This window comes from Diadema antillarum, unplaced genomic scaffold, assembly GCF_040938485.1.
Source record: "Diadema antillarum isolate AM-2024a unplaced genomic scaffold, OU_Dant_1.0 scf00000009, whole genome shotgun sequence".
Lineage (NCBI taxonomy): Eukaryota > Metazoa > Echinodermata > Echinoidea > Diadematoida > Diadematidae > Diadema > Diadema antillarum.
The window spans coordinates 2,330,220-2,344,181 of record NW_027270898.1 but is presented as its reverse complement, the minus strand read 5'-3'; the positions used below and the strand labels follow the sequence as shown (position 1 = coordinate 2,344,181).

The 13,962-nt window shown below is 39.2% G+C and overlaps 1 protein-coding gene across 1 annotated transcript in view; it reads right to left on the bottom strand.

Annotated features, from left to right (window-relative positions):
• Window positions 1–13,962, bottom strand: part of LOC139719876 (prominin-1-A-like) — a 113,391-nt gene that overhangs the window by 80,955 nt on the left and 18,474 nt on the right. The window contains exons 4-5 of the mRNA XM_071631264.1: window positions 6,086–6,206; window positions 5,354–5,420 (exon numbers count right to left, since the gene is read on the bottom strand). Coding sequence (XP_071487365.1) covers window positions 5,354–5,420; window positions 6,086–6,206 — 188 coding nt within the window. The remainder of the gene's footprint in view (window positions 1–5,353; window positions 5,421–6,085; window positions 6,207–13,962) is intronic.

Genomic DNA, 13,962 nt, shown 5'->3' with positions numbered 1-13,962 from the left:
GAGTAACAGCTGTCTCTTTTCCCAGACATTGTGTATGCTTGGCTTGAAATCATATATGCTTAGCTTGAAATCACATACAGTTGTATGCCATGTATCGATTAGCACAACAGGATCAAACACAAAAGCCAATAGACACGTTCACATCCATTTACTGTCCTTTCAAGAGTTTCAGCAGTGGAAAAAAAAGATTAGTATTCACAAAGAGATAGAAAATGTGAAACGTCTGTTCTTTGCATGACATCACACAATTGCAGACACATTCATAGTCAATGTCATTCACTCTTCACTATGATTTATGTGGTAAAAGACAAAATGCATCGGGTATTGATTTCTTCTCAGAGCCAAGGCATACACACTCTTTCCATGTTCAAGAGCTGTACACATTTTTTTTTTTTCACTCCAACCAATACAGGTGGACTGGCATGGCATGCTCCCTCAGGTTGATCATCCCCCTCCCCCTCCCCCTCCCCCTCCCCTCCCCCTCCCCCTCCCCCTCCCCTCCCCCTCCCCATCCCCCTCCCCCCCCCCACACACACACACAATAAATCTTTTGCAAGAACCCCATAAATCCTGACACATCCCGCACTGAAGTACTTCAGAATAATACATGTACATAATACCGTATGTCCCAAAAAAAATTACAACGGGGCCCTATGCAATGATATCTTTAAAAATATTGCATCAATCTAAATACAAATTCAGGGTATGAAACTATAACTCATTGCCCACATCTTACAGAAAACCCCATTCTATTTGCTTCAGTGGTCAAAGAGAAATGAGGAATTTTGTAGAGGATGTCGGGAATCTCTTTTGTCCAAGTTCTGTCTATTGTTCACACACAAAATCATCGAAGTGCTAAACTTGGAAGAATCAGACTCATGACATGCTTTACTACAATCCCCATTTCTCTGTGACTGCTTAACCAAATCGAATGGAGATTTCTGCAAAATAGAGCTAAGATGTTATATTTTAAGACTCTGAAGTAGCATTGAAAAAAAATAATCATATTGGATGTTATCAATGCGAAAATCTGATTGTAATTTTTGTGAGACATACTGCAGTATGTCCCTCAAAAATCAAAATCAAATTTTCGAATTGATAACATCCAAAATGATCGACCTGTGCTACTTCGGGGCCTTAAAATATAACATCGTAGCTCTATTTTGCAGAAAACCCCATTCAATTTGGTTAAGAGTTACAGAGAAATGTAGATTATTGTAAAGCATGTCATTAGTCTAGTCTTTCCAATTTTAGCAATTCAATGCTCTAGTGCGTGAATAATAGACAGAACTTGGACAAAAGAGATTCCCGACATCCTCTACAAAATTCCTCATTTCTCTTTGACCACTGAAGCAAATCGAATGGGGTTTCCCGTTGTAATTTTTTTGGGGACATACTGTACATAAGTACATGTGATCCAAATTATATCCAATTTCATGCACTTGCATAGAATATGCAAGTTTTGAAGAAACAGTGTATCTCTACTGTACATTTCTTCACCTAGCAGCAATGTCAAAATATGACAATGAAGCATTGGACATTTCAGAAGAAAATTTTCATGATAATCTGCTTCCCCACTTAGAGAATAGGCCGACTCCTGTTATCTCGCCTACATATCTCATTAGCACATCTAATTTTACACTTCAAGGGAGGAGGGCAGGGGGAAACCATGAAATGATGGATTGCAGTTTGGTGAACAAACAGCTGCTCGGATCACATGCCCAATAAAGTGCAGAGGGAGGATCTGGCCTTGGAAGGAGTTGGTGAATTCAAGCTTTTAATTATTTTCAGACTAAAATTCATCTCTGCTATATCAAGTCTTGTCACCCTTCCAATGCACAATGAGTTTTTACCCTAATGGGTCTCTCTATTTTCAGGCAAATGTTAGGATGAAACATTCTTTTTGGAGCCATCATGTTGGGCCTATACTCAGTCACGGAAGCAACATATCAGAAATCAAACATTCACACTCTCATCTTCTGAAGCCGTTTGAAAATGGGGGAAAGTTTAAATAGGCACCAGTAAGCTTTTCAACACAATCTCTTGCTGGTGACTAAAAATGGCGATCTCCATCATATGACTTATGTCTGCTTTGGCCTACAAATGCTTAATTTGTTCTGTATGCAACCCTTTCAAAAGAGAAGGGACAACGGAAATGTTTCTCTAAGAATCTAAGCGGTGGAATAAAGTTTCTCTGTTACAAAAGCAGTGTAATAACCTCAAATACAAAGCATTCAGCACTATGAAAACAAAACAAACATTTCAAAAGATCTGGCAATAGCAACTCATCATTTATGCCACAGAAAATGAGCAGAATTACACCATCTATGACAGTCATGTGACCAACATGTCCATCGAGGCAGCTACTGAATGCTTCTTGGATGTGATGACTATTCAGTATTCTAAACTGTCATATTTCCTACCACCGGCACAATTACGCTCTACTGTCAACAGGCCTTTTTTCTTTTTCTTTTTTTTTAAATCTTGCTTTGCTATTGCAATACATAGACAATATATCCATGTGCTCTCTTCTGTACAACCAATTTTTGTAGCAGCTAGAATGTGAAATTGTGATCACAAAATTGGACACTATGATGTATCTAAAGAATGACTTGACAGTGAGTGCTACAGTGTAGGATATTAAGCTAACATCACTCTAAAGCTCACCAGCGAAAAATGAGGATTACTGCCCAAAGCAAGACAACATAAACAAGTTGTTTACCAGTTTCAGAATCTATTTTTGTCTGCAAATAGTCTGATAATTGTCTGTTTGTTGAGTTCACATCCGGTTTAAGCTTATTTTTCATCCTTCTTTGAAAAAGAGAAGGAAAAAAAAAAAACAAGGCCTTTTGCGAAACACAATCCATAATCCCCGGAGCTTCTATGTTTATGGTTTGTCTTGTCTGAAAGTAAAGACAGAGGCTGGGGCTTTTGAGATGAATCCGTCTAAATCCTCACGGTCATTGTTTCAATTTACTACTTTCCGCTCTTAAAAATGACACCGCTGCATCGAAACCAGAAACATGTTGTGAGCTTTCTCCAGACTTTGTAGCAGCAGTCACCATCTTCCCCTCGTTTCCCTGTGCTGTATATTCAGGTCATGCTGATGCGAAATAAAAGATACAGCCACTGGGCATTTTAGTCTACAATGAAGATCTACACCTGCATGTACAGACCCCTCACAATCTTGTTTATTCTTTATCTATAAGGGGGAAAGTCTTTTTTTTTTTTTTGCAGTTTACTATAATTAACCATCCCCCCCCCCCCAAAAAAAAAAAAAAGAGAAAAATGATGCCTGATGATTTCAGGCAATACTGAGAGAAAACCAAATGTGAGGTCTGCATTACACAATTAGCATCAAAATAAAATTTATCTATTTCTTCTCACCATACTGTACAAGCAGAAACTATCCCGCAAGGAATTGTTCACGCTCGGGCAGAGTAAAATGAATTTCGTGTGTTTTTAATGCTGCTGAATCAAAACATTGAATAGCGTTACATGGAACAAGCAAAAATATTTGCGTGCATTTATTTTCACACGAGTTTCTGGCTGCACGAAACGCATGAGAATTTCCCATTTTACAGTACTGGGATGTACTATTGTAAAGGAGGGGTGTTCACTAAAAGAGTCATCTACTCAAGAGATTCCAGTCATTTTAAACGCTTACCTGTCTCTCTCCCCATTTTAATTTATTTCCGGCAGTGAGAATATTAGAGCAGTTTGACATGATTTCTGTGGTCATAAACCACAGACACTGCATTACTGGCACTCTTGATATTAGTGCTCAACTCAAACATTTTTTTTTTTTTAACCAACATCTGGCACAGCACTGACAAGCGCGACATGACTCATCAGTGTTCAGTGGGGGGTTTTTATTACCTCCCAAAGGATCCGAGAAGAGCATCCTAGCAAAGCCCTATCATCATAAGCTACAATACTAGAGGTGTAGCTACATGAAGATGGATCAGACCCTCAAAGATGTCCTGACAACATTTCCCGTGCAATAAAAAACACATTTTTCAAAATCAGACCGTCCCATAGACTATTGATGAATGCTTTTTCGCTCCCCCAAAAACTTCTCATTTTCTTGTCTCTCAATTCTATTCCATCATCAATCTTCTCCTTGTTTTTCCCCCGAGGCTGAGCGTGTCCGCAGGGGGTATGACAAAACGAGAACTGAGTGAAACATCCAAGCAGGTGGAAGAGAGCTTTCAAATGTGGTTGAGAGCATGATTACTTTGGAGGAAGTAGCTATCGAAACATGATCACAAGAGTCCCATAAACACAGTGTGCATTGGTGCAACTCATCTACACAGTTTGTTGCCTTCTGTTGTACCAAGACTATCCTACAGGAGTGAGATGGAAAAAGTTAATCTGGACTAAGAACAAAAATCCCAAAATTATTATGGTTTTCACATTTCACAAACTAACTCTGCAATACAGGTTTCTTCCTTTTTGCTATCAAAAGCTGACTGCAGACACATGCTACATCCATCATAAAGAAGACAGGTACATGTAACCAAGGTCACATGCACATCCATTCTTTTTAAACTACACATCAATGTGTGGGGCATAATATACAATGTCTGCTATATATGCACCTTTGTATGTTCAACAAACAAAACAGAGGCATTTAACATTATTTCCTCTGGTTCTTAATATTCATGGCCAGCAAGCTTTTGATATATTGTAAAGCCTAAGTGACAGATAGATACCAGAGGCTTTCATAGTAGATGCTTTGGGGGACAGCTTGTGATTTGTTTTTCCTTTCCTATCCATTAGCGGCACTCTACGGAATGTCACCCACAAACAGATGTCATTGGACGAATTAAGCACGCACACAAAAAAAGCTGGAAAAATGCAATACAGCAAGTGCAAACACATTAAATATGGAGCAACTTACAGTTTGTGACAACTGCATACTTTGCACAGAGAATGAGCATTACATCTAAGTGCTGTGCATGTTCATTACAAATCTTACAAAGAAAAGCTCTGTTATGTAACTGGTTATCACCGCCACACGCACACTTATTCTTTCAATTCATCTATTTCCCTTTTGTCACAAGGCGATGACACGTCTTGCCACGATGGGACTTTTTCTTCGCAGAAAGAGATCATTCCTGTTTTCTCTCACGCAAATGTGAGGCCTTCAAATTTTCTGTTTTTTGTGTGAAATCAGAGGAAATTCATACAGCTCTCCTGTGCTGTTTGTAAAACAGAATGACTCAATCTCAACATGATATCATATTTCAGACTAGCATATGGTTCATCCGTTGCTGTTGCCAATGCATTTAGCCTGTCTTGTTTCATTAACGTGATCAAAGAATTTTTTCTTTTCACCCTTCGTACTTACTGTTCAAATTGTCTCGCAACAAGGTATCAACGAAGACATACTCTGTGGCTACCATGTAGTCAATTTGCTGTTGGCGGCAAAGAGATCAAAAGAGAAGAGAATAGACACAGTTACAAAAACATATCAAAACCAACAATTTTGTACACCAGTGGGCATATCAATAAAACATATTTTAGTCTTTTTTTTTAGTACATTCTGTAGAATATTTGCTGCATGTTGGATACAAAACGCCTTCATACAATATGGATCATATATTAATTTGAAGGTTAGATAATCATTGCTATGGTTGTCAATTATGTTTGATATCTTGCTGCTCAGCCACAGTGAACGCAGACAAAAAAAAAACAAACAAACAAAACCATACCAAGTATCACAAGCAACTCTACTTCATACATTATCAAAGTCAACCTACACGGAATGAAATAAACAGCCCATTACAGTCAAACCTACTCTAGAGAATACCTGTTTAGAAAGGGACCTGTACATAACATATACTGCAATTCATTTCCCTTCAGAGCATTTAGCATGCCAATGATCTTGTTCATATCTGTTCATCTGTTAATATAGAGCACTACAAACACGTTTTCATGTGAAATCATTTTCTCTGCCCACTATCCAACGAAGAAGACAAAATGTGGACATTCTCTTAATCTTGTCCGTGATTCCACTAGAAAATAAAGGGACATGAGAACATTGTCACATAATGTTCCCATCAATTTTTTTTTCTCTCACATTGTTCGCTCCGTTGAAATACGACGCGAGGTTTTCCAGCGAAGTGTCTGCCGTGACTTTGAACTCATTCACTGACGTCTTGATGAACTCGTTGGACACATTTGTAAAGGCCATACCAGCACTGTCATACAAAAAAAAAGAAAGCATAAGCAAAAGAGAAAATATTACATACATGTTACAATTTGTTCCAACATTCTTCAGGGCATTTTGTGGCACTAATTTTCCCCAACTGTTTTCACACAAGGACATATTATGTCAAGCAACACAGAGCACTCACATTGTATGTTTTCAGCAATTGGATGTGATAATTTGGATCAGAAAACTTTCAATTGTACATGAATATAAGAAAGCACAAAAACTTCAGACTTTACAAAAATCATCTTTTAAAAAAATGCTGAAATCTTGTTCAACTGACATGGGAAGCAGGAAAGGATTGAAACAATATCAATGTCTGTGTTCATAAACAAAAATATGAAGAGTTTAGTGACAAAATGAGCTAACTCTCTTGTTGTTAGAGATATTTGCCATCACAGCTGCTAAAAAACAAACAAAGAAAATGATGACAATATGGGATATTTTCAATCATAACTTTCAGAATATTCTTTGTTATGTTTAAAAGTGGCACTTCAAACATTTTGTGATCAAACTTTTCATATTTTTCTCTCATGAAACAAACTGATGTGAACATAACATCTACTACTGCATACGCCAAATATTTCATGAGGTTTTTATTTTCGCAAATTTTGCGAGTCAGCTGCTATTCACGAAATTAAAGACATGCGAATATACTGACTCAGATTCCGATATGAATGTGACGCACATGTCTGTAATTTCTCTGTTCAGTACAGTACTCCACGATCGCAAATTTAACCACTCGCAAAATCTTCGGGAAGTCCCGATTCACGAAAATTTAGACTCGCTAAATATATGGCGTATATAGTACTTAGAGTAGGTTCCACTATAATATAGAAATGCTGACTATATTTTGTATGATTGCACAGTTGTTGGTTTTTTTTTCTGCAGCTGTTGATATTATTATCATTACTATTACTATTATCATCATCACCACTATCCTTATTATTTTCCGACCCCTTGAAATACATTTTGAAAGAAGCGTAACACCAGGCTCACTCTTTATACCATCAGTGTCGATCAGTCACATTTAGGGGGGGGGGGGGGAATTAACCCGCTGTAGACGAGTCCTAAGTACAACACTTGTATACTCGGGCGGGTGTCTATGGGAAATGTGTGATATAGCAAAATCAGTCCGTCCTCAGCAAGTTAATAATCGATATTTCCACAGAGTCTCATAGAGTTGCCTGTAAAACACAGGTAGACCAGTGGCTTCAAACTGGATAGCTTGTCTGCGTGTTTTGTCGGTCTGAAAGCATTAAGAGATCGCCATCCCGCTAATTGGGAGGGATTAATTGCATTTGCAAGCTGCCAGTCAAATTAAACCCTAAATATATCGAGGTGATCCCCTAGTCTGACACCCCCGGTTAGCTAGCGAGATGGTCCCTTGATCCTTCCACTGACATCATGCCAATATAATACTTTCCTGGAATCCAGGCACAGCTCATGACTAACAATATGTTGTAAGCAGAACAGATAAGTATATTGACAGATATGTAATGAATATATATCACATAAACCATTTACTCTACCACTTGCATGTACAGGTAGGAACCTATATACTCATTCATTAATCCATGTTTTCATATACATTGTAAATTCCTATATCTCATACTCAGAATTAGTTAGTATTGGATGTTTGAATCTTTCTTCACAGAAAGCCAATAGCAAAACAATAGAGGAAGAATCAAAAACAACAACAACAACAACAACAACAACAAAACACCACAGGTGACACTTCAGAGGTTCTTTTCATGTATCACTATTAAAAAAAACTAAAATTTTTTGTGACCAAATCTCCATCATCTCCATTCCCCATCCCCCCCCCCAAAAAAAAGAAATACCCTCCCAAACAATACAAACATGGCCAACAGTTTGTTGTCTGTTTGTTTTTTAATCTATCCTCATCCCACCACACCATAGACTATAAGCCATGTGTAATACCTGCCCTTGTGACAATACAATTCTGTGTATAGACTCTCAATTGAGTGCCATTAGTACTGTACCTTTTTACATATACAGCATTCCACTCTGTATGAAGTTCATTCTAAGACAACATGGGTTTTCCCAGCCACAGACTAATGGTCGATAATTCACCTCATTACGACCAATTTGTCCCAGACTGGGTCACCACTACGAGGGTTATTTTCTCCTTTTTGAACAACTTTTCTGAACACCTACAAATTTCTGATCCCTTAAGGTGACAGTATCAGACCCTTTCACTTTATCAAGCCTGAACAATTTCATTTTTATTGTATATATTATATAGATAACAAATGGACTAAGGGTCAAAAGGTCAAGAACTTTGTCACTGGTAGTGAGGAGTGTAAAAATATTATGCCACTTAGTAGTCTCATCCCCATGCCACAGTAGAGTAACAGGCACATCTTACATATATGCATTTATCCCCGAAGTGACTGGTTGTAGAGACTAAACCTTCATATATGTACAATACAAGGTTAGCAAGCTTGTTCAAACAGCATTACAATATTCTGAGAGTTGAAAATACTTATTTCTAGCAGAAAAGGAGTATATTTACCTTGCCTGCATGTGTAAGTACTTAATAGAAATTTAGAAAAATCATATTTTTCCATGAAGCCTGCAGTATTTCTAGCAAAACAGTACCAAATTATGCAAAAAAATAGCAGTTGGCATCTCTGGATATATGTATTAGTAACTTACTAGTTCAACGGAAGGGGGTTACATTGCTGAATTATCAACAGGAAGAATTGTTCGATGATCTTTAGATATTGACTGATAGAATAGTTATGAGGCAGTGACATCATCAAAATGTCTATCTGATATAGGAGTTAACAGCATCACTGTTGCATGACACAACATTAAAACTTGAATTGTGATCCTGACACTTTTTCATGCAGTGCCCAATTTGACAAAACTTTCTTTGTTTTGCTTGTTTGACTTTTCTTCCGTTTACCAGAGCCAATTTCGGCACGTAGCAAAATGACACCGTAACTAACATCCAGGTTAACAAAAAGTTTTAACTCTTCATATAGTAATGAGGCCTCTTGTGGCATATCTTCAAAGGACTCTGGGGACAGTAGGTCAGTTGAGGACCAAAAGGGCGTAAGTACCATTAACACATCTCGAGTTAACTCCCATCATGTTCTGAGCTGATGATAAATCATATGCTGCAAATCAAATAGGTCACGGCATGACAAAGAAATGCTATTAAAGATGGTTTCTGACAATCATGATATTGCCAACTCTCTCGATGTAGTCTTCATCGATGCACTTTCATTTTCATGGCATAAAAACCTGCAAAAACTCGGATCATTGTATGCAATGTAAAGCCAACAGGCCTATTACATACAGCTGTAGAGTATCTCTGATCTCCTGGCAACATTTTACATATCAACACTGAACTACACTGCACGAGGTAAAGTCTCTTTTTCCTAGTAGCACTTGAACTTCCTCTACTGGCAAGCCATAAATCTAAATGACATGTCTGGTATGCCAGCCCTAATCGCCGCTAATGAGGGGACTTAATTTGATTTGTCTCCCAACAATCCCGTTTGATTGGCAACCTCGGGTTTTCCCTAACCACCACTGGCTCCTGGACCCGACCAATCGACCAAGCTGCGAGGAGCGAAATAAAGGACCGCGAGTTCTTTGAACCCCTTTCCTCTGACCTGGAAAGGAAGGGCCCTAAGAAGCGGTTTACGAAGGGTAAGACATAGTCTACCAATGCAGACAAGATTCCCCATCGCTGAGTTACCAAGTTAGCCACACAAGAGCTTAATGCCCTCTATCCATGGCATTGTGTACAGCGCAATGTGCACCATCTTTGCTGAAACGATCAATTTCTTTGCAACTGATCAACAATTTCTTGTTTCTTCATTTTCACTTGCTGGCTTTGGAAAAAAAAAGCATGGAAAGTGTAAGGAGGCCATAGCCACATGTGGGTATGGACTGTCCCCACATGGAAACTGTACGTGTAGGCGAAAATCCTTTTGTTGCCCTCTGTGCTCTTTTCATGAAAAAGGAAGGAAGTATTCAATATCCCGGATCGGTTACAATAAGCACGGCAATTGCTGAACCAATGTTCTGCTGGGAGGAAAAAAGTGCCACAAGTTCCTATTCAAATGACAGGATATATTGAGGATTAAGGTCTACTGTAGCCTTAAAGAGGAAAAAAAAAATGCCCCTGTTCTGCTCTCATTCCATTCATTACATTCAAACACATTAGGCTTTGACAAAAAGTTTGAGGAAAATTCGACACCAACCCTTTTTCTCTTTCAGCACAAAAAAAAAAAGAATCTACTTAATGAACTCAAACTTCATTTCCTGGTTCCAGCATTCGCTTTCGGATGGCTCTATGCTGATGGACTTTGAATCACGAAGCTGTAATTCTAGCCGTCTCGCTCCTCGCGGCACTTCCTCCGGCCAGTGTTTTGCGGTACGAAAGGAGGAAGATGGCCTCTCCTCTTACAACTTGTTATGCTTTCTCACCGCGCGGATTGTTCGGACGGGAATTACCGACAGCGTATGAAACATAACCGAGTGACACAAACATGACTTTTCAATGCCACACCGCTCCAGGGGTCAATGCGCGCACTTTGTGGTCAAGTTGGCTCAAACCAGATTTTGATCACAGGGAAAAAATTGATGATAGGACGTTTTGTAGCTGAAACGAAGCAAACCTTTATTCTATTTAACAAAAGGTGCAAACCACTGTAAGGGCAGCTATCAACAGAGCACTATAGCTGCTACATGTAAGTGTTGAAAATGACTAGTATTCTTTGAATTTACGTATTTCTCCCAATATTTTAAAGACCCTGGTATCCCATATCTTCACTTAAAGATGAAGGGGTCAACTTCATATTCCTGACATTTAGTAAATTATTAAACTGTCATCACAAATTGAATGTTGTCATCAAATTCAGTAAAACAGGATGGGTTGTCAGTTTCCAGGCTTCATGCAATAACAAATGAAATCAAATGATATTCTCCTCTACAATTTTCAAAACTAGAATCAAATGGTACACAAGGCTATAACCGCTTGACCATGAAGCAAACACTGACGGGAGTTAAGAGTCACATCTTCACTTTGAGTTAAAATGGGGTACTTACTGACAAAGTCACCGTGCAAGGTGTTGGCTACATGAAGACCAAAGCATTTAATACCTCTTTCATCTTCAACATCACAGAAAATTGCAAATATCTATCTCTTGAGAAAAAGCGCCCTCGTTCGTGTCCCCCTGTTCAACCACTGTGATCTGGAGCCGGAGTGTAATTTCTGTGACATCTCTAAGCCTGTCTCGTCGCAAAGTGGCAAAATATTTTCGACTCGGCTCATGGCACGGACCCTTATTGGATAATCCCGCCTTCCCCGCGAAATACCGCTTGTCACCTCCGTGACTTCTTCTCGCTGCGATCCACCTCCGAGAGTAGATGCTCCGATAGAGGGGATTACATCTCCAAACGATCAAAAGACTCTCACTTTCCGTGTATGACAGATCTAACCATCGTCTGCTGACTTCCTACCCTACCCTCCCCTCCACTCCTCCACAAAAAGGAAAAGAAAATGCGAGTTGTAATGGTCACAGCAACGAGCAGTAATGGCAGTGAATATGACAAGCAAAACTGAATCGAAAGGGGGAGGGGGAATTCTTTGCTTGATGAGAACAGTATGTGCGTATTTCCTTGTCGGCACAAGGGGCAGAGCAAATTTTCTCAAGAGAACTCTTTGCTGTTCATATGAGAGTTGGCTTTAAAAGGAAAGCTACTGTTTGAAAAGGAATTCACAATCATGACGACTTTCACTCAAAACCAGAAGAATGTTGCACAGCCCATAATAATACAATCGACTCTGATCATTCAAAATGTCATCATATCTCTGTATTATATACCCTGCACATAGGTAAAGAGATTAAGATTAATTCTTTATCTTCCCCGTATTGAATGGTCTGCATTTCTTTCTAGGGCATTATTTCTAAAAGCTGCTTTGGAACATGCTATTACATTGTATGTTGTGAACCAGCTACAGTGCTTAAAAACTTCAACATCCTCCAAAAGATACACAGATAGGGCTCTCTGCATACTTGCTATGCGAAACCAGATATTTTCAGCCACTTCCTTGATTCAAAGGGAGCTCACAATTCCATTTTTTAGTTTTTATTTCATAGCGTGTTATGCTATTAATGATAAAGGTTTCTTTCTGGTATAATGGCACACAATGCCACCACTACTTATCTGCACATCTACAAGACATTTTTAACCCGGCAAACAGAGGCGCGCCTGTCTCGCAAGTTTCGTTTCTCCTCGTGACATGACGAGACCTTGGGATAAATTACTACATCAATCAAACACTGCATCAAGTGTGACTGACTACCCTCATCTTGTCGTACCTCACATATGCACTTTCGCTACCTGGCCTTGTGATCTAGGAGAGGCTAAACAAAAAGAAGAGAAACAAAAGTACTGACATGCATATACTGTCAATCACTTTCTGTCTATTCTCAGCAGATTCTCTGCTAGCAAAAGCTCTCAATATAGCTGGAATTAAAGGGGCAGCCAGGCTGCAAGAGTGCTATTCGTTATATATAACAAAAACCATCAATTATTAGAGTAGGACCATGTAGAAATTCTAGGATCTGACCCACAGGCCGTATCCAAAAGAAAATTACTACCAAAACACTCTGGTCTCTGGAATATTTGTTACAGTACAATTCCTCACAAATGATGGATGATAAAAGTCTCTAAAATTATTTCATCAACAGATAAAGTTATTATCACAAAAATAGTTTGATAAGACTAGGGGTTTGCCAATTAACAATTTACACTTTCAACACCATAAGATGATATGTTCTCTTAAAAATCATCAGGTGTCATATTCCTACATCTTTATAATACTTGTTGCTTTTTTTCTTTCTCTTATTGGTGCATCACCTCTGAATGAAATTTGTTGAAATTTGGGTAGCTGCTGGGACCCCGGGTACAAACGCCCTCCCCGTTATTGGGATGGGCACAAGTGTCGACTTCAGGCCAAAAGAGGCCCCCTCGAGGTAGCTCTTCAACCCACTCGCGATGATCCGTCCCGTTAACATTCACTCCAACCGACACATCTCCCCACCTCCTTCCTGGCAAAACATGATTCCCTTCCCACTCGATAATTCCCAACATCGCGATCAGGGAAGGAGGACCTCGCGAGGCAGCAGAATCGTCATCAATTAAAATCAGCAATTTGGCGCGATCCCCCTCGAGACAGTAATGCTTAATCTGCGGGGCCAATCTCACCTCCCTGGTGATGAGAAAAACAAGCAACTCTTTTAGCGACATGAGGGGTATCGATGATGCCGAGACTGAAAATCAGCATAATTCCATCACCTTCACCAAGTCAGATTTAAATATTGCAAGACACTTTCACCCTTGCAAGGGCACGAGCAGCTCAAAGAGGTTTTCCAGACTGAATATTAATCCCAGTCCAGTAACCCTTCTCAAGTTACGCTTGGGGTAGATCGCTCTTTCTGATATGAGAGTGGTTCAACCTTTTAAATACGATGTAGGACATTTGCTTCATATTCCTACAAGATCTAATGACTGATACAAGCTTGAGACATGATGGTGGAAGATTCTATTTCACAAACTTCACACCAAATTAACTGCAGAAATCTCTTGCTATCTCCCACTTGTCACATGATCATAAAATCAAGCCTTACGTGTCCTTTGAATCAACATCATATCTCTATATATTTCATGATAGTGGGGTCCTTGGTGTATGCAGG